At 40.8% G+C, this 22,246-nt stretch overlaps 1 protein-coding gene across 1 annotated transcript in view; it reads right to left on the bottom strand.

Annotated features, from left to right (window-relative positions):
* Window positions 1–7,675: 7,675 nt before the first annotated feature.
* LOC125039414 (multiple epidermal growth factor-like domains protein 8) overlaps window positions 7,676–22,246 on the bottom strand; it is a 27,213-nt gene continuing 12,642 nt past the window's right edge. Inside the window, exons 9-17 of the mRNA XM_047633306.1 lie at window positions 21,188–22,246; window positions 20,773–20,966; window positions 17,935–18,086; window positions 17,210–17,450; window positions 16,789–16,980; window positions 16,060–16,214; window positions 15,569–15,752; window positions 14,974–15,442; window positions 7,676–13,854 (exon numbers count right to left, since the gene is read on the bottom strand). The exon at window positions 21,188–22,246 is cut by the window's right edge and continues 195 nt beyond it. Of these exons, the coding sequence (XP_047489262.1) occupies window positions 9,793–13,854; window positions 14,974–15,442; window positions 15,569–15,752; window positions 16,060–16,214; window positions 16,789–16,980; window positions 17,210–17,450; window positions 17,935–18,086; window positions 20,773–20,966; window positions 21,188–22,246 (6,708 nt within the window). The 3' untranslated portion in view covers window positions 7,676–9,792. The remainder of the gene's footprint in view (window positions 13,855–14,973; window positions 15,443–15,568; window positions 15,753–16,059; window positions 16,215–16,788; window positions 16,981–17,209; window positions 17,451–17,934; window positions 18,087–20,772; window positions 20,967–21,187) is intronic.

Raw genomic sequence — 22,246 nt, 5'->3', positions numbered from 1 at the left:
CCGCAGGATGATCCTGCCCATCAGGTTGTCTCTGTCCGAGACAACCCTGGGTGGAGGAGGCCTGTGGGACGACCGAGAAGGTCGTGGCTTGGGCAGATCGATCAAACCTGTCGTGAGGAACTAGAGATGGACCGGGCCCCTGCCTGGCGGCTCGCCATGAGGGACCCTCGTAGGTGGAAACGAAGGGTGGCTGCGGCTATGCGCCCCTGTCGGCGTTAGCTCCAAAATGATGATGATTATGATCTATTGTAACTGTACTGAGGAGTGGCCTATACACCTGTTTATATTCCTTAAATGTTAATGGTTAATGGCTAATAGCTAAAACAAATAAATGTACTAGACATCTAAGATCATACAGCACTATGATTAAGTATTGCGACGAAAAGCACAGAAATGAGTTTATGATTAGTTGTTAGTGGGTAAACAGTGTTATATTGTATTTTGGTATTGAAAAGGGTAGAGAGGGGGAGCTTATGAGTATAGTATAAGGTAAGGGTATTAAGGGGGAAAGGTATAATAGGAGAAGGGGATAAGATCAAACGGATGATATGTATGCGTCTGAGGAAGGAGAACAAGCCAAAGGAAAAAGTAAGGGATTCTGAAAGGATGAAGAGAGGACAAGTGAGGAAAGGCAGGGATAAGGGTTGTAGTACTGAGGGGACATGATAGCAGAATGCGTAGGATTGAAAGAGGAACATTGCATGAAAAGCATAGAAGTGAATTAGAATGTGAGATAGAGACAGGAATACGTGAGGCGAGTGTGACTAATACGTAGTCTGTCAAGAGCAGTTTCCCAGCATCTTTTCTGATGGAATGGGGCTGACTAAGGGAGATGAAGGGTTTTAGAGTATGTAGCTTATTGGTGGCAAGGCCAGACCAGAAGGACTGCCAGCGGATAAAGAGGAAGGTTTTCAAATGAGGGTAATAGACAGTGGCTGGTATGTGTGAAAATCTAAATTGATGGGATGTGGACAAGCCTGCAAGAGGGTGCCAGGGCATCTGCCTGTTCATTACCGGATATCCCAAAATGGCTGGGTATCAGCAAAAACTGATGGCTTTGAGTCGCTGACAAAATTAGCAATTGGCCCTACATTTTGCTGGTAAGGGGGTTCACTGGCTTTACATATTGTATGAGGAATGGTTAATGGTTAGAAGAGATAAATGTACTAGACATCAAAAGTCATATAGCACTATGGTAAAGTATTTGGCGAGAAGGTGGAAATGAGTCAACGATCAGGATAAGATGTGTTAGATGTCAAAGGCTGTAGAACGTTGTAAGATAGAATGGTAGTGAAAAGTGTATAGAGGGGATGTGGTTAGAAGTATAGGGCGATCGGTAAGAAACGAATCCAGTGAATGAAATAAAGGTACAGGGGAAAATGGTGAAGTATCGTGAAGAATTCCATGATCATCTAAGTAGGGGTGGTAAAGATAATGAAGGAAGAGGGAATGGTGATGAACATGGCGGAGGAGAGGATGGGGTGTTTTTTTGGTGAGTGGGAGGAAGAGGGAGGGGGATGCATATCGGCAAATACTTTGAATGTAGAGCGAATAGGAATAGAGAAATTAGAAGGTGTATGAGGGAGTGAATTATTCTCTTGAGTCATGTTTATGAACTTTTGGATGTCCTCAAGAGTTTCTGGAAGGGAGTCGGGTGAGGAAGCCTGAAAAACAAAAGTTTTCTTGTGTGGAGGATAAGAGGGAATAGATGTCCGAGGAGCAGAGGAAGAGGTGGGTTTAGGAGAGGATGTGGTAGGAGAAGATGGAGTAGAAGTTTAAATTGTTGCGACAGTGAAAAAGAGGAGGGGTAGGCACCGGGGAAGTGATAGAGATTGTAGTATCTGAATTTACACTGTAAAAGGAATTTGACTGGGGGTGTCGAGGTTTTCCTTGTTACTACCTCTTTATAGTTCAGTTTTGATCCTGAGATGAGCGAGTATTTCTCCAGAGTAATTATATTCACATAACACATTTCACCAATATATTTACAATTTATACAATGTAAATAATAGTTGCAGTGGCAAGAGACGGGACATTGAGGTTGTACAGAAGGGGTCTTCCAGTCAACTTGTTTGTCGGCAAGATGTCAAACCAAAACAGACCCTTGTCAGCCGTCTCGAAAAAGATGCTTCTGAGTTCAGATTTCTCCTTCATAGGAACAAAAAGTGGAGACTGCAAATTTCAGAGACCATTATTAGGATGGTTACATTACTAACAATTATAAATCCGTCATTCATTAAATTAAACTAAGTGCTGTATATGCCAATACATTGGCAATACTTACAGAAGGTGTGTATGATCACGGAGCTTGGAGCCAAGTGAAGGTCGTGCTGAATGGGTCACCGACCTTGCTTTCGTCGCGGGAAAGGTCCCAAGGACCGCATACACGCACACGCACGCACACACACGAAATCATTCAAAGAGAATGGGCTATGTATACATAAGTTAAAGAAAACTTACACTAACCCTGTACAGGGGGAGAGGGAGTAGAGATAGGATGGTTCGGAGTAGAGGGAAGAGATACTGGGGGAAATGCCAAGACTTCTTGACAAGATGAGAGGGAAGCGGAGCGAAGGACAGTTTTGGAATAGGTAGAAACAGAAAAACTTCGTCGGTGTGCTTCTGGTCTGGCCTCACTTAGAGTGAGGTCTAGTTTGAATCTGAGAACTGCTACCTCAGAGTCGAGCTTGTAGGCAGGACAGCTCCTACAAAATACATTATGGGAGCCACCACAATTGGCACACGTGCGTGACTGAGCAGAGCAATTTAAACGATAATGACCAGGTTGGGTACATAAAGAGCAGCGGGCTGTGGAGCGAGTGTTTGGCTGGCTGGCCAACAATTCTGTCATTGACAGGGAAGGGATCGATATGGTCGGACAGGGCAGGACACTCCATTAATATAAAGTTCATGGTGGGAGATCATGTCTACGGAAGCAAATTTTGGCAATATTGGTGTAGGATTTACGTTGGCTTCTGGGAAGAATAGTGTAGAACTGGACAGCCACTGCATCATAGTCGACGAGGTATACGAGCATGTCACTTTCACAGTTTGACCAGTCCTTGTTGTAGACAGGAAACAGTTCCGGCACAAGTATTAAGGAAGGAGTCAGGTTGGGCAGGAATAAATTTACCAGCAAGATCAGTCAGGGTAGATAGTCTACGAGCTTGGGACTCAGATGTAACTGTGACAAGGCGTGAACGACTGCGAAAGGAAACTTTGCCTACCTGTTTTTGGGAGATATTGATGGAAGAGAAATGTATTGTCAGAGTACGGGGCAGTAGGAGGTATCACGAAGAATTGATCCCACCCGGCTGGGCCTAAAAGGGTATTCAAAAGGTTTGTAGGACGTGGAAGCAGTAGAAGGACGAGAACGGGAGGGAGATGGGGTGTTATGGAGAGAGGAAGTACTGTTGGGAGGAGGACATTAAGGATGGAGTGTAGTAATAAGGGGTTGGGGGTAGATAATGGTTAATGGTTAAAAGCAAAATAAATGTGCTAGACATCTAAGGTCATGTAGCACTATAGTAAATGGTAGTGAAGGGTGGTTGAGTTAGTGATTAGTTGTCAAAGTTGGGCAAAGGAATTGATGAGTAAATGGGTTAAGGTTGGGTAAGGTAATGTATAGGGGTTAGATCAAGTGAAGGATGTATATGCATTTGAGGAATGAAAACAGGTTGTCAAAGCAGAAAGTGTGAGAAGTTGTGGGAGGGATCACAAAATCGGTCCCATTTGGCTGGGCTAAATAGATTATTTAAGAATTTTGTAGAGATGGGGGTAGTAGAAGGACGGGGGCATGTGGAAGAGGGAGTAGTGTTGAGGGACGTAGTGTTATGGGGAGGTGGACAATAAGGTTGTAAGGTAGTAATAAGGGAGGATGGGGTAGTTGATGAAGAAAGTTGTGGGGGTATAGTTGTTGAAGTTGAGCATGTTGGGAGTAGAAATGTCTCCTGGGGTGTTGATTAGGGTGGATACTGTACTAGTCGGCATTGAGGAGGGGGTATTAGTTGTAGTGTTCAGAGCCGTGGTCAAAGGAGAGCTTGGGGTCAGGGAATCGGGCGAGTTTGAATTGGTGGAGCTATTTGATGAAGAGGCAATTGCCTCTAATAATGGTATGGTTAATGGTTAATGGTTAATGGTTATTCATTGTTGGCCATGATAAGCCTGGAGTATGTTGGGGAGAGAAATTGTCCACCCCTCAGGGTCGCTTGCGGGGTAAGGGCTAGACAACTAAAGCAGGGGAATACCGTGCCCATGGCTCCCTCAGGCCGTTCAGGACTGGCACAAAGTCAGCCTTTCATCCTTTCAGCACGGCTCTCACACCTTAGGAAGTGGATAGTAGAAGGGGTTGGTGAAGGGACAGAAACGAAAAAGTAGGAGGGGAAAAAAAAGACCATGCAAAATTTGTTGAGTCGAGGGCTGAGTCCCAAGGTTGGGGAGTTCCCCAGCATTGGGTCCCAGTCTCCGCCTCCTAAGCCCCCCCACGACAACAACGGGCAAGGGATTGGGGGGGTAGGGGGGTAGATAATGAAGAAGACTGTGTAGTAGGAGATGGAGTAAAGGATGATGGGAGAGAGGAAGGGGTGTAATGAGCTGGGTGGACGACAGGTGATGGATAGAGTTGATCACAGTCATTGAGCAGGAGGTATTAGTATCAGTCAGAGCAGTGGTCAAGGAGAGACAGATGGCAGGGAATCAATGAAATCAAATTTAGATAGGCTAGTTAATGAAGGGACAAACCTTAATACCCCAAATAAGGGTAAAACATATTCATTATTGGCCTGAAATAAATGGGGAGAGGAAACGGTCTACCCCTCAGGGTACCCATGAGGGGTAAGGGCTAGACAATTAACCTAGGGGATACCGTGCCCATGCCTCCTGGAGGCCGTTCATGACTGACAGAAAGCCAGCCTTTCATCCTTTCAGCACGACTCACACACCTTAGGACGTGGACAGAAGGGGATGATGAAGAAGAGAAAGAAAGGAAAGTTAAGAAGAAAAGACCATGCAAAATTTTCTTTGTCTCTGTCACTCTCTCTCTCTCATTTTTATTCTCATCATTCTATAACATACTTTTATACTCTCATCCTCTCTCCAGGTTTCTCATGCACACCCTCTCTCTTTTCCTATCTTTCTTTCGACCTGGCCACTTCTACTTAGTTCTATTGTTTATACATTTATGCATCCCTTTCATTATATTTATTTATTCTTACATCTGTTTATACATTTATATTTGTCTACATTTGGATAGGCTTAGCAAAAGACCTCACTCAAATTGATTATGTAATTTCATTTAGAAATATTTGATATTCAAAAGAAGAATTCATGTCTATTTTAGTAAACTTCACAAGTTTATTTGAATTTTCTCAGATGTTTTTGTAGAATTTCATATGAACAGCCATAATTTCTTGAAATGAATTAATTTTCTTTGGAATCCTTAATAATCTTTATTATTTGGTATCTTGCTAATTGTCTATATTCTAACAATATGGGCAAATAAAATAACAAACTCAATATGTACAGTAACATTTATTGTCAACCAACATTGAGAAAAAAATATATAATCAATTCAATGATCATGAGTATTAAATGCATTTTCTTGAAAAAAAAAAAAGAAGGAAAATCCTATATGAAAAAAAAAAATCTTGTTCTTGTGCAAAATGTAACAAGTAGCAATTGCACAAAAACTAAAACAAATGAAACAACAAGAGCTTAGTACACAAGCACCAAATGCATTACTGGTGCTAAAACATACAGCTTGTGAGATTTTAAAGAAGGTATTAGCCACTAACCCATGAGTTCAGAATCTTTTGGGGATGGGAGAGGTGGGGTGATGTCTGCGTAGAAAATGTCTGATGTGAAGCACAAAGGAAAGCTTCTACAATGCAAAAAATATATAGATATAAAAAAAAAAACTATGTCCACCCATTTAAATGGCAATGTGTATTTTTTTCTATTTGTAAAGGAACAACTCATTTTTTTGTGATTTGTTCAATAGAGTAGTAAATCAAAGCTTTCAACATACTTATAAAGCACAATTTTTTCCCCCTTCAGGGATACTAGCAACAAATAACAGCTTCCATTGCACTACATCAATATTACTTCATTCATAATATTCGGAACATGTATTTCACCTGATATATATATACCATCTTTTAAAATACTCAAGTCAATATCCATAGAATAAAGCACCAAAACAGAAAATACACAAAGTCATGTCCACTCCATAAAAAAAAAAAAACTATGAAATTAAGGTAAGGCCTAAAAGAATTCGATTAAACCTTACTGGTCCTATTCTGCAATAATTAGTATCAAACAAAATATAAAAAATAATAAGAGAACTGAAGGAAAGAAAAAAGCTGTCAAATACAGAACACAATAAATCAATAAAGTAATAAATATAAATACATAATTACATAAAAGAATAAAAGTATACAATAACCATTATGATATGATGATAGCACAAATAACATTAATAATAATAATAGTTTTAATAATAACAATGGATTTAAAAATAAAATAAAAACCTTTAGAAATAAATTAGCTACCGAATTTGTTCCTTGCTTTCCTTTCATGTGTGATATCTTGTCATTGACAATACAGTAAAGGCCTTATATTATAAGCTGCAGTCCATGTATACTATGGGGGAATGTGGAACATTTTGAATGCATTGAGTAAATATGGGCTGAATCAACAGCAACTTCAACAATAATAGCTCAAAAGTTTGCCAATCCACCAACCGATTCAAAATAAATAACATATCATACGTGCTATCTAATACGTCTTGGCTCATACTTACTAATCACATCACCTTGTTTTTTTTTGTTTTTTTCTTCTTTTTTTCTTTTCTTTTTTTTTTTCTTCTTTTTTATTGTATATATTTATCATTATTCTAACCTGATATGCTGACTTGGACGCAAATTAACGTTGGTAGGATGGTTGGATGGTTGAAAAAATCAGGAAAATGAGTGTCAAATGAGCATGCATTGAGCTTAATGCACATTGTATTAAATGACTTGACTGGCTGGAGCCTTTGACAAAGGAATGAGCGTGTAATGGACATGCAAAAGGCTCGATTTGCAACAACATAAATGAGAGAGGGCGAGGGGGGAAGGGATGAATAGTTGGATGGATGGATGGATGAATAGAGGGAGGTGGAGAGAAAGGGAGGTGGAGAGAAAGATAGATGAAGGAAGAGGAAGAGAGGGAGGGATGGGGAGGGGAGGGAAAAGAAAAGAGGAATAGAGAGGGGGGAAAGAATTGGAGAGGGAGAGAGAGAGGGAGAGGGAGAGGGAGGGAGTGAGGGAGGGAGTGAGGGAGGGAGTGAGGGAGGGAGGGAGTGAGGGAGGGAGTGAGGGAGGGAGTGAGGGAGGGAGTGAGGGAGGGAGTGAGGGAGGGAGTGAGGGAGGGAGTAAGGGAGGGAGTGAGTGAGGGAGTGAGGGAGGGAGAGAGGGAGAGAGGGAGAGAGGGAGAGAGGGAGAGAGGGAGAGAGGGAGAGAGGGAGAGAGGGAGAGAGAGAGAGAGAGAGAGAGAGAGAGAGAGAGAGAGAGAGAGAGAGAGAGAGAGAGAGAGAGAGAGAGAGAGAGAGAGAGAGAGAGAGAGAGAGAGAGAGAGAGAGAGAGAGAGAGAGAGAGAGAGAGAGAGAGAGAGAGAGAGAGAGAGAGAGAGAGAGAGAGAGAGAGAGAGAGAGAGAGGGAGGGGGGGTGAGAAAGATACAGGGTGAGAGAAAAAGAGGGAGAAGAGAAGAGGAGAAAGAGAAAGAGAAAGAAAAGATGATGGAGAGAGAGACTAGGCTAAAGAGTTGAGTGAGTAGAGATGAAGGGATGTATGATAGTTTTATACATTCAAGCGTAATAAATGAACTAACGTGATTGTGACATAGTAGTGAAATTGCGGTAATGCAATAACAACTACCTTAAAGGTACATTTCTAAAATGAATGGCATTAGACTAAACATATATCAGGATGGGAGCAACAGTAAGTATTAAATACAGAGCAACTGATTTGTCTTAGAATTTGCTAAGTTTTCCTTATGCTAGCAATCTCCTAAATATTTGTAAATCAAATTGTAATACACTACCCTTTATATCTATATATACTGTATATATATTTTTCTTCATCTGCTATCTTTAAGTCTGTAATACACTTTGCAAAGGGAGGAATACAGCTATGTACAGCAAAATTCTACTTGTAAATGGCACACAATATAAAATTACATCACTGCTGCAGCAGTAGGACCTTACTTATTAACTGTTAAGTAGAAATACCAGGTAATAGTTGAGTGTCGGAGTATTGCTTCATTCATCATTATTACTGACACATTTGGTATTCTGAAATTTATTTATCAAAACTTCCTAGTTTACCCTTTACAATCTTCAAACACAGGATTCTCCATGTTTTGTTCTTTCTCCTGAATTCATTTACAATAAGAATACAAATTGTTGACATAAAATTACAGTGTAATACAAATATCCTGCATGACTGGAGGGCAATATACTGAGATTCAATTGTTTTACTTTGCATTACCATTGCTTTTTTTTTTACTTAAGAAACTAATAATGTACTTACACCTTTTTTCATCAATCATTACAGCACCACAAAAGTAAGTAAACTACCCATCATCATTACCGTACCTGTGCTAACATCCAAAAGGAGGGTTGAATGCATGGAATTTTAGTTGTCAGTAGTGTTCACAGAATTTACCCCTTTTTTCCAAAGCAAGCACTCCCACTGTTTTTTTTAATCAACACTATATTGGCAAGCATTTTGTTTTTGTTTTCCCCCCAAGAAAAAGAGCATTCGTTTCAAAAAGAACATGAGAAAGCATTCAACATTTCTCCCACCCCAATGAAATTAATTGTAGTATGCTAAGCCTTTTTAATTGAGCCTTGGAACTACAACACACATCTGCTACTACAGAACACAACAATACATAGAGCAAACAAATTATGAAGACTATTTTCTTGTAATATAAAAATTTTCTATAGTGTTTTCTGATTCTGCAAAATAAAATTCAAAATATAGCTGAGCAACTGGTGAAAATGTGACCTGATTAATTAAGTGATTAATATAATGAATATAACAAATAAGCCAAAGTCTACAAAATCAACTTCCTAATAATGTGATAATGTGCCAAGTTCATAAATAAACCTTGACAGCCAACCCACAGGCATAAATTTCAGCTTAAGTATTATTTCATGAGTGCAATTTGTCATAACTGTTTTCATTTTTAAAGTGCACTTATCATCTATAATAGACACCAAGCCTATCCATGAGATTACCATTTGAGTCAACATAATTTTTTGAGAATGATAAAGAGTATCATGTATCTTATCTACTTTTCTTTATCTTAATACTAAATGTATGAGATTAGACAATAATATCACAGCAAATTACAACAATCTCAATCCACTATGAAATTATTCATACCTCTCAGTAATGGATTGCATCAGTTCAATTGTCAATATTTAGAATACATGCTTTCCTTAATATATAAAATCCAATTATGTACTTGATCCGTATCTTTTCACAGCTTACACCTTTTTCTTTTTTTGTGATATGCATTTATGAGCATGTCCTAACTGGAGAAACAAAAATATGCTTCAAAAAGACTGTTCTATAAAAAAAAAGAGAAAAAGAAAGTAAACTAGCTACCTATCATATACCTTTTTTGTGTTATTACAGTACTGAAAACACAGCACAAGATAAATTTCTTTATCACTGGTTAAAGCTTAAACATTATGTAACTGATAGTTCTGGCAAAGAATTAGGAATGACTAAACTCTCGATGGTTCAAGCTGCCATGTGTGATGTCCTGCGTCTGAGGTGAAACGGCCTAGAAGCAGGTGGATAGATGCGTGCCATCAGGCAGAGAGATGAGCCCAGCGCCAAACGATGTGTTGGCCCATCCTCGTTCCCTGTTGCACTCCCGATCCCTCCGCCAGGCAACTGCACCATCACTGTCAGCACTGCCGCCACACCATCATCAGTTGGCTCCACTGCGAGAGGCCCCACATCAAAGCCATCTCCATAGCGTTCCTTCTTGGCAGCTCGCTTCCTTCGGCCTGGTGACCAAGGTGTAGGGTCTGGCGCAATGTCAGGCACATCCTGGTGGAACTCATCATCAGCATGCAGGACTAGAGTAGTGGCAGCAAATGGTCGCTTGGCCATGTGCAGCATTTCCACCACATGACGTCTTCTTGCTCTTCGTAAATCTACTCCCTGCTTGATCTTCCATACAACAACACAGACAGCAAGAAAGAGGAAGAAGCAAGAGAAAAATACAGAGAAGAATACAAACAAGTCAATCCGTGGCTGATCCTGTCTAAAGAAAATTGATCCATAAGTGTCAACCTCATTCTCATTTCCAATCCCATACACAATAACATAGAATTTTGCTGACCTCAAATCATGCTGGAGCTGTGGAAGAGTTATGACTAGTCTATTGCTGACATTTCTTACTATCAAAATATCACTAGATCTTGAGACAGTTGCAAATGTCTTGAGCCCTTCTGCAGTCTTCTCCAGGAGATGGTACTCTGTGATGGTTCGCTGAGTCTTATTCACAACCATTTCCTTCTTAGGATTCAGTGAAATTCCACCTAATTCAAAGAAATCAAAGCCAGTGCCAATGTAGTTGCGCTTCAAAGGTGCAGTGTACATGACAGGTGCTTCTTCCTCTGCAATTGGGTAGTTGCTGTCAATATCCACTTGATGCTTCCCTGTCGTCTGGTTAACTGTAACAACAAAGGTGTCATCTCTTGAACTGAAATACACATCAGCACCCCCTTTGGTCACATCAATGATCAGTCTGATATCCACATTCATAAACTTGGGTTGAACCGCAAAGAAAACAGTCTGGCCTTGACTCAATGAACTCGGTTCATTCCTACATTCATTCTGTACATATGGGTCCAGGCAGTATTCCTTCTCAACACTCATTTGCATAAAACACTGGTGACCATTGCTAGGGTTCCCTAGGTAAGTCTCTTTACACTTGGAACACTGCTGTTGCCAGCAAGATTTCTCCTCATCTTTATCTGCATTTCCTCCTCTAGTTTTGGAGCTGCACTGTGTATCTGTATTGTTCCCACAATTACACTTGTTTCCCCATACTTGGTCACACTTCGTGCCATGACCATTACACTGACAAGGCCTGCATGAGCTACTTAAATCTTGTTTCCCCCTAAAATACCCAGAGAGACACCCTTCACATTTTGACCCGGTGGTATTGCCCTTACAGTTCAAACACACTGCCTCCGTTCTGGCTCCTTCTGTTACATTTAAGACCATGAAAATATCAGGTGGAGGTTCCAAAACAGATATGTTCGCCTTGAAGAGAAGATCACGAGAAATACAACTATTAGTGTGAGTATTACAGTAGTTATAGCAGCTGACACAACTACCTCCATTGCTTGGATCTCCTACAAAAAATGGTTTACACTTGTCACACTGGGCACCCATTGTGTTATTATGACACTTTAAACATTTGTCTAACTGATCAGTTCCTGCACAGTCTGAGTGACCATTGCAATGACATTTTATAGAGCAGTTTGCACCAACAAAACCAAAATGGCACGAGCAATTGTTTGGTTCAATGCAAGTTCCAGATACACATCCCTGGGAACATACAGGACTGCAGTTTCCATCTTTTGTCATGTTATAGCCTGGAGCACAGATACACTCATAACCTTCAAGGCGATCAGTACACAGTTGACTCTTCCTATCGCATGTATGATGTCCATTCCTGCATTCATCTTCTGGAGGACAGTCATCGTAATGCCAAGACACTGCTGATATTAACCCTCTGTCAGAGTCTGATAATCGTCTGGTGTTGTGGCGAAGACGATGGAGGGTTGTCACAGAGGTGTTGGTTTGGGCAAGTATAGCAATGTGATCCTCACATGTGCCATTATAAGGTCCTTCCAACAGGCCCTCGGTACAAATTCCTGAACCTCCCATTGGTGTATCTTGTGCACACCAGCCACAATGTGGATTAGCAAGACAATGTGCACACTGAGTAAATTCTTCGCATGGCTGTGGACACTGTTCTGCTCCCCCAGTGAGGATGACACCACATGCACCACCAACACACCTCAGTGCAACATAGCTTGGGGAGAAACATTGTTGAAGAGAAGGAGACCAATGACATTCCTGCCACCCTCCTTCAGCACCTTTGGCATTGAGGCAGTTACTGCAAGTCCTCTGTCCATGGCATCGAAGAGGACATTGACGAGGTGGTGCTGATTCTAATGGATAAGACATGTGCCTCTTGATTGTTTCTTTAACACAATTCCAGTTATATATTGGCATAACATGGAGTTGATAACCAAGTTCGGAGGTCTGCATTACCTGTCTTGTCCATATACACTCACTTCGCAGGTTTTGGCACTTGTCACAATCTGTGGTAACACACGCATTCTTATAGCACTCATCTGAATCAGTGATAAACATTCCATGTCCTGGATCATCTCTAGACTGTTGATCACAAAGATTTTCCTTTGAGCAATCATTATCACGGGGTATACATTTCCCTTTGGAACAGTTAAAGCACCATTGGCAACGTTGCTCTGAGTTTGGATGGGCTGGCCACTCTGCCAAGCATTCTGTGCAAGATGTGTGTTGGTAGCAGTCATGATCTTCAAGGAGCTGCTTGTCACATCGTACACCTACTACACTGCTTTTTCCACCACGAGGACTCTGACAAGTGTCCGGCTCTTCCTTGGTATTCGAATAGCAGTATGAAGTATTTGTTCGTGTGCTCTCATACACAACACAGTTGGCACAACCAATCCTGTCACGGCACTGGGTCTCATTGGTATTCAGTGTGCAGAGGTCTGGTGGAATTACAATCTCAATAACTGAGCCCTGAGGAGTTCCATAGTAGCCACCAAAAACATATATACTAGAACCATGTATTGCAGCACTATTTCCTATGTGAGGTATGATTTCATGTCCAACCAATGTATTAAATCTATTGTTGAGAGGAATCCACATATTGCATTTATATGAATAAACCATCAGTCCTTGGTTTGAATCCAAAGGATCAGTAATAAGACCCCCAATGATGACCATGTAGTCTTCTGTGGTGACAGCTGAATGGAATGTTCTTGGAGCTGGACGTGAAGCTGGATTGTGATTTATCTTATGATCTGTTGGGAGAACTGACCATTTCTTGCGGTTGTAGTCAAGTGCATATAAGTCAGAGGAGTGGTCAACTACATCTACTTTGAATGACTGTCCCCCATGTACATAAAATGTCTTGGTGCTCTCATGGTACACAGTGCTATGGCCATACAAGCCAAATGGCTTGGCACCCCTAGTTTCAACCATCTTCCACTCCTCATTTCGCAAGTCATACTCCCATACCTCATCCAAGAACCCAAAAACTGAGGAGGCACCTCCAATCAAAACCAATGACTGAGATTCAGCATCACTGTGATAGGTCAGTGTGTGTCCTGCTAAGGCTGGCAACTTTGGATGGGTGTGTAGTTTCTTCCAGCTCTCAGTTACGATGTTAAACCTCCAGAAGTCATCCAAGAACTCAGACTCATTCAATCCACCATATACATACATTTCCCGCTGGGTCACCACATAAGCAGCAGCATGGAAATAACGGCTTGGTGGAGGCTGTCCTTCCTGCACGTTTACAGTCACCTGCACCCAGGTTTTGTTCAGGGTATCAAACTGCTGGATGTCATTCAGCGGTCCACGAGATAATGAGTAACCTGCAAATATCCAGAGGGAGTAATGGTGATCCACAACCATGGAATGACCCATACGCGGCAGCACTTTTGTCAGATGGGAATGTGATGGTGCAACGTTCTCTGGGACGAAGAGTTCTGTGACCACAACCTGGGAAGAAAAGTATAGAAAATAGTCATGATGTCAATTTTTTTCTTCCTTTATTTTATGTCGCTGTGTAATGCATGTTCATATATGTAGTCTATGTGGTGTATTTGTATTAGTATTAGTATTAGTATTAGTATTTGTATTAGTATTAGTATTAGTATTAGTATTAGTATTAGTATTAGTATTAGTATTAGTATTAGTATTAGTATTAGTATTAGTATTAGTATTAGTATTAGTATTAGTATTAGTATTAGTATTAGTATTAGTATTAGTATTTGTATTTGTATTTGTATTTGTATTTGTATTTGTATTTGTATTTGTATTTGTATTTGTATTTGTATTAGTATTAGTATTAGTATTAGTATTAGTATTAGTATTAGTATTAGTATTTGTATTTGTATTTGTATTTGTATTTGTATTTGTATTTGTATTTGTATTTGTATTTGTATTTGTATTAGTATTAGTGTTTGTGTGTGTGTGTGTGTGTGTGTGTGTGTGTGTGTGTGTGTGTGTGTGTGTGTGTGTGTGTGTGTGTGTGTGTGTGTGTGTGTGTGTGTGTGTGTGTGTGTGTGTGTGCGCTGTATGTGGTGTGGTGTGGTGTGTGCGCTGTATGTGGTGTGGTGTGGTGTGTGTTGTGTATGTAGTGTGGTGTGTGTAGAATGGAGTGTGAGGTGTGGTATAATGTAGTGTGATATGGGGTAGGTTGAAGTGTAGTGTGTAGTGTGCGGTGTGGTTTGGTTTGGTGTGATACAAGGAATCAGAAATCCTCAAACTTTCTGATAGCAAAGTCCTTGAGAGGGAGGCTATTCTCACTGCCGTAATCAGCTCTTGAGCCAAAAAAACTAACAGACATCTTGTAGCCAACACTAAAGTCTCCCAGGACAATGCAATCTTTCACATTAAGTTTGCAAATATACGTAGTAGATGTGAGTTTGGCATAGAACTCCTCTTTCACATTAAGTTTGCAAATATAAGTAGAAGTGTAAGCAGCAGTAAAAGAGCCATATATTTGTGGACACCTTTTTATATATGTCTATCTATACATCCATATATCAATTTATCTATCTATCTAAATATATATATATATATATATATATATATATATAAAAACAAAACCCTCACCTGATGATTCCGACGGACAATGCTACAGTCCTCTCCTATAAACTCCTCCGCACACTTACAACGCCCGTACACTGGGTCACAGGTTCCTTTTCCTTCATCCTCAGAGCACTTGCTGGGACATATAGGCACATCACAATGCACTCCTGACCACCGATCCTTACACACAGGCTTGTTATTGATGCACACACGATTTTTACCAATGTTGCTGACACACTGTAGGACCTCATAACTCGCATTGAAGCCTTGTTCAGGATCACTCTTTTCATAGAAAACAGTCATGAAGCCTGAGGTGGCCTGGACAGTGACAGGGTATGAGGCCTCTTTGGCACAAAATGCTCCCACAATGTGATTCTGGCGGTCCCAGCGTGAGTGCTGTGACACAAAATCTGGGAGGCCATCATAGATGTAAAGCATCCCTTTGCGACAGTGAATGTTGATTTCCTTGATGGTTATCTGGATAACATATTTCCTGAAAATTTGAGACAGAAGTAGGTAAGGTTACTTTCATAAAAGCATTGCAATCAGCTCTAATAAATTGTCAATAACAAGCATACAGGCTCACCCAAGAAAGGGAGAAGGGAGAGGGCACACTTACCCAGGGACAATTGATGTTAGAGGTTCCAAAGAGTCATAGGGAGTTATTATCCACATGCAAGTTGCTCCAACATCTATGCCAGTAGTCTGTGCCCCTAAATTTCCTCTCTCTGCATTATAGAGGATATTTCTTGCATTGCACTCATGATAGCATTTTCCCCCATTTCGTGGATCACCGAAAAAACCTGTAAGGTCAAAGGGAAGATATTGCTGTTGTTTTATCTTTTTCTACCTTCTATTGTCTGTAATTTACAGTATCAAATACAAAAATGAAAGCAGAGTACAAAAGGAATGAAAAAATATATATGTAAATTCACATACACAAGAAAGAGAAATACAAAAACTGAGAAAGGCACAAGACGGTGAAAAAGAACACACACAGAATACATACTGTGCATCATCATATTAAACACGAAGGAAAGAACCTAAAATATACCTAAGAAAGAAAATATAGTTGAGAGAGAGACTTCTGAGCTGGAAATGTATACATACCTGGCTGACATTTCTGGCAGTTGTGGCCGTGGGTGTTGTCAATACAGTAACACTGCCCGGTTGTCTGGTTGCAACGCCCTCGAGATTCATCAAAATGGTCGTTACAGTTACACTTGTGACATCCAATGGTGGTTGCATTGCCAAAACTCCCAGGTCTGTTAAATTGTAATGATAAATATGAATACATATACTAGTGTCTGTCTCCATGTGTTCATAAGTGAATGTGCAAGTGAATGTGAGAGAGAGAGAGAGAGAGAGAGAGAGAGAGAGAGAGAGAGAGAGAGAGAGAGTGAGTGAGTGAGTGAGTGAGTGAGTGAGTGAGTGAGTGAGTGAGTGAGTGAGTGAGTGAGTGAGTGAGTGAGTGAGTGTGTGTGTGTGTGTGTGTGTGTGTGTGTGTGTGTGTGTGTGTGTGTGTGTGTATGTGTGTGTGTGTGTCTCTCTCTTTCTGCGCGTGTCTTTCTGCGCGTGTCTTTCTGTGCGTGTCTTTCTGCACTTGCGTCTTTCTGCATGTGTCTATTTCTATGAATGTCTTTCATGTGTTTGTCTTTCTGTGTGTGTCTTGCTGTGTGTGTTTGTTTGTATGTGTCTGCATGACAATAAGAAAAAACAAGATATTTAATTTTAACTTTAGCACTTTCAGACATTCAAGATGTCTTCTACAACTTATGAATGAAAGAGGTAAATGTCTTACAACTGAAATTTATGACTTTTGAGAACTTATTTCCTTACTGGCACACATGGCAAAACTCTCCACTTGTCCAGTCCTGGCACTGGTCACAAACTCCCACCCCACTACTGCATGTGGAATGATTATTGCATCCACAGTTTGTGGCACAGTCTGGCCCCGTCCATCCTAGGTGACAGATGCACTCATAGTTTGGGGGTCCAGAGCAATAACCATGGACACAGGTTTCAAAGCATCTGAAACAAAGAAACTGCTTTCAGGGGTCTTCTTACAAAAAGAAATATAAAGAATGGAAGAAAGACACAAAATTAGAGTAATATAAATTCACTTGTGTATGAATATAATAATAAATATAAATATATATACATGTATAAAAATCTATCTATCTATCCATATTTATATCTATCTTTTTATACATTTCTACAGACAGTACTTCTTTACTTAAAAATCCATATATATACTTACGACCTCTCACACTTATCCCGCCCATTCCCACGGAATCCCCTATTACAAGTACAGTTGTATCCCGGGTGGGTATTTGTACACGTGGCATTTGTGTGACAATTGTGGAGGTTGAGTTTGCATTCATCTATGTCGGGGCATGAGGCAAAGGACCAGTTGCTAGCAGAAGACTGGACATCAACTACAATGGAAGAATTTTCCTGTGCTGCCTGGAGGTAAGGCTCAACAAGGATGTTGCAGTTCTCTGTGAGGATGGTGCAATAAAACAATGAATATATCATAAGGTCAAAGCTTCTGTCCATATATCAAGATTAGAATTATGGTTTAAAGTTATTATACTCAATCAATACATTGCATTTATATTCTTACATGCCTATAAATTACACATCCTTTTCTAAAGTACAGAGAAATCAAATTTTGCTAACTGTAATAATTAATCTACATAATATCATAAATTCTGAATAATTCAACACAAGGAGACACACACACACACACACACACACACACACACACACACACACACACACACACACACACACACACACACACACACACACACACACACACACAAAACACACACACACACACAGGAAAGTGAGTGAGTGAATGGGAATGACAGATTGAGTGAGAGAATGGGAGAGATTGAATAAGTGAGAGGCTGGACAGGTAGCCTACAAATATTCTAAAAAAAAAAAAAAATATTTGAAAGAGAAAGAATAAATAAGTACCTCTATTTGGCTTGGAGAAGTCCCCTGCTGTGCAAATCCCAATGGTGGGATTAAACACATTGTAGCACCAACCGCAGCCAAGGGACTCTAAGCAGGCATCGCACCCTTGCAAGCTCTCACATATGTGGCATTCGGATGAATCAATTGTCATCCTAAAAAGAGGATTTCTTCTTAACCCATGCACAATGGGCATGTCACGTATGTCCATGCCATACCCACTGTGAATTTACTTGTTTCATTGTTTTAACACATAGATGGCTACACTTGTACTAAAGCATCAATGATGGTGTTATAAAACTAACACCATCAATATTCATAGTACTAGTAAAAAATAAATTTTCCTGACAATTCAAGGAGAGGTGAAATCAGGTAAGGCAGAGCCATCTGTGTGTAGAGACTTTTCACAAAAAATATAAAAAATGAGCACAGCATTTTTCCCGGCGGTATTAATATACCGACAAATTAAAAGCTCTGTGTGTGTGTGTGTGTGTGTGTGTGTGTGTGTGTGTGTGTGTGTGTGTGTGTGTGTGTGTGTGTGTGTGTGTGTGTGTGTGTGTGTGTGTGTGTCTGTGTGTGAGTGTCTGTGTGTGTCTGTGTGTGTGTGTGTCTGTGTGTGTGTGTGTCTGTGTGTGTGTGTGTCTGTGTGTGTGTGTGTGTGTGTGTGTGTGTGTGTGTGTGTGTGTCTGTGTGTGTGTGTGTGTGTGTGTGTGTGTGTGTGTGTGTGTGTGTGTGTGTGTGTGTGTGTGTGTGTGTGTGTGTGTGTGTGTGTTTGTGTGTGTGTGTGTGTGTTTGTGTGTGTGTGTGTGTGTTTGTGTGTGTGTGTGTGTGTTTGTGTGTGTGTGTGTGTGTGTGTGTGTTTGTGTTTTTGTGTGTGTGTGTGTGTGTGTGTGTGTGTGTGTGTGTGTGTGTGTGTGTGTGTGTGTGTGTGTGTGTGTGTGTGTGAGTGTGAGTGTGTGTGTGAGTGTGAGTGTGAGTGTGAGTGTGAGTGAGTGAGTGAGTGAGTGAGAGTGAGTGTGAGTGACTGAGTGAGTGTGAGTGAGTGTGAGTGACTGAGTGAGTGTGAGTGACTGAGTGAGTGTGAGTGACTGAGTGAGTGTGAGTGACTGAGTGAGTGTGAGTGACTGAGTGAGTGTGAGTGACTGAGTGAGTGTGAGTGACTGAGTGAGTGTGAGTGACTGAATGAGTGTGAGTGACTGAGTGAGTGTGAGTGACTGAGTGAGTGTGAGTGACTGAGTGAGTGTGAGTGACTGAGTGAGTGTGAGTGACTGAGTGAATGTGAGTGAGTGTGAGTGACTGAATGTGAGTGACTGAATGTGAGTAAGTGTGCGTGACTGAATGTGAGTAAGTGTGAGTGACTAAATGTGAGTGAGTGAGTGAGTATGTAAGTGAGTGTGAGTGTGCATGAGTTTGTAAGTAAATCATGCAATGCAACAATCTCCTTTATTATTCTACTGAATGCACAATAGCTCCTGCAAAGCTTGTATAGTTGCTAAACTATAGTACATCCATATGTATGTGATTGAATGCAAGGACACCTTAGATGGCAACATGTGCTTAGGTTAGGGTACTGACTGGCTGAAGACAATAGTGTCTGATTTCACTAGCTCACTGCCAACAGACCCACCCACCTTGCCTAGCCACACACCAGATGCCACTCAAAGGAAAAATTAAAAGTGGGGCAAAAATATTTTCCTCACTCTATGAATTTGGCTGAAGCACACATATGTTGCCATCTGAGGTGTCTGTGCATTTATTCAGGTGTTGTTGGATGTACTATACTCTGCTACTGGTATTGCATTTACATTAGTCTGGTATCCTTTTTACTTCCTAACATATCATCCTGTCTTATCTAAGAACTTGAGATTATTCAAATAATGATACGTAATTCCAAAGCTCTTTATTGCCTTCATTGTTTCTATCACTGTTTCATTACCTTCCTTTTCAACCTCTGAATCATTTGTATTCAACATTTTACTACTAGGTCTCTGTAAAGCTTCTTGTCTGACATGGTTTATGTTCATGAAATAGCCCAGTCTAGTAATAAAGTCTACATCAACAACCTAGACCATGACAGCAAATGTAGAAAATGCTAGAAATAAAAATTAATAATTTCACACAGCAAGATATAACATCTTCCTTATATTCCAACTAGTTAATTTTTCAAACCTTGGTAAAATTTATGGGCAAACACAAAATCTCTACATAAAAACAAAAAACAAAGCCAGCATGCATATAAAATGGGGATAAGAAAATAAGCTTTACTCTCCCTGAACCTGCACTACCTTCTAGACCAGCACTAGGTGCAAGGTAGATGGTCAAACCAGTGCCTGACTGACTGCATACTACATACACCCTGAGCCTACAAAGTGGCTTAGAGGTGACACAAAATAGAAACTGTAAAACCTCTGATGTGCCATGGTATAGGGTCTAGCTGACTGTTCAAGATAGAATATTCATTTGTGCTGTGGCATGTATAAAATGAACATGGGCATGAGCATGGCCAGACATGGCCCAATGTGCTCAGCCAACTGACATAAGAAGTAGGTTCAATGCAGATATTCAGCATCAATTTCAGTTACAGCTTGTATGGATAAATAAAAGCTTATATAAAATAGACAACAGTACAGAAAAAAGAAAAGAAGAAAAAAAAAGAAACAGGACTATACACAACAAAGAGAAATCCAGGAATCATAAATATGGCAGATCAGAAAGACCACAAATGCATGAACTAAAATGCAAAACAACAGCCAGGAAAGGCTTACTGAAGAAACAATGAAAGAGTAAAGCAAAACAAAAAAAAAGAAAAACATTACATTCTTCTACAGACCCACTACATACCCTAAAGTTGTGGTTTGCAAGGGGGTACTAGTTGATAAATATGGCAATGTTGTGCCAATGGCTTCTGTATCATCTGCATGGCTGGAGACAGTAGAGCGTAAAGATGAGGTTACATTAGTATGATCTTCATCCAGCCAGACACGACATGACCCATACTGGTATACAGAGGTATAGACAGAGAAGAGAAAACATTCCTGGAAGAGACAATGGCACAGAATTTACAAACCTAAAAGGTACATTACTCAATGTTTTTAGTTTCAATAACTAGCGATCAAATAAGACTCTTTTGCTGTAAGCTGAAGCAGTACACCATAAACTGCCCTTCTAAATAGTGACTATGCTTAGCTTCAAAATTACTCTTCTAAAGGATAACTAAACTCAAAACCTTCAATACTGAAAACTTGAAAACACCCACCTTTGTTTCCTGGCACCATGCACACCGCCCTGGATCACCTAGGCAAGAGGCACAAGTCTTCCTCTTGTGACATGGTGCAGGACACTTCCCTTCATCAGTGATGGCTCCTGGGAACCGCCCCTTTCTTGCACAGTGAGCCTGGTCTGGCAGCCACTCACATTGCTTAGATCTTACACAGTCATCGCAATAAATGTGTTGCTTACATGTAATACACTGCTCAGGTACAAGGGTAAGGAAGTGGCTGTTATGAGATGGAACGGGAACAATATATTCTTCACATTTCAAGTGAGAGTCATTCCTTGCAATGCAAAAGGATGCCCGACTGCACCACCCACAAGCAGCATCTGAGAGGCAGGCTATGCAAGTATCATGAGCACTACAAGATAATCCCCCTTTCTTGTATGGCTCAAGGGAAGCAATAGTTAAAATCAAAGGAGTGGGGGAGTGCCCACTCCAAGTTATACTCATGACTCCACTCTGAGGAGCTGATGACTGCACCTGCTGATACATCTGGAGCTTTGTTAGATAGCGATAACCACGAGTCAGTACTGGAAAGACAGGCACTCCTCCTGGTCTATCAGCTTTTCTCTTTTCTGCCTTTGCTTTTATGGTAGCAACCAACTCCAAGTTCTCTTCAGTATCATCATGAGATAACCAGAGAGAGGCATTCATATGTGAAGCTTTAACGGACACCACGAGATCCTTATTCCCCTTAACTTCAGGGATCACCAGAGGATGAATGTAACCAATGAACTGTACCAAAGTGCTCCCGCCAGCCTGTAATTCCTTTGCACCCCAAAAGTCTTGTGTGTCTTGCAGTTCCTGGTATGTGGAGTTCAAAATGGCCATAAAGTCTGGTCTGAGCAGATCAACAGGATGACGGTACTTCAGGAATGTAATCCCTGGCCGATAATCCTTCAGTCGGCATTCTTCAGGAGATTTAAGCGCTTCCCCTTTGGGTCCCCACCAGCCTTCCTGCCCATAAGGGTTGTCATCTCGGGAACCGCAGCGACCATGAACTCCACTTGTTTCCACTAGTTCATGGCAAGTACCTGTTGT

The sequence above is a fragment of the Penaeus chinensis genome, chromosome 27 (genome assembly GCF_019202785.1).
Source record: "Penaeus chinensis breed Huanghai No. 1 chromosome 27, ASM1920278v2, whole genome shotgun sequence".
NCBI lineage: Eukaryota > Metazoa > Arthropoda > Malacostraca > Decapoda > Penaeidae > Penaeus > Penaeus chinensis.
The sequence above is the reverse complement of the archived record's forward strand: the minus strand, read 5'-3'. Positions and strand labels throughout refer to the sequence as shown.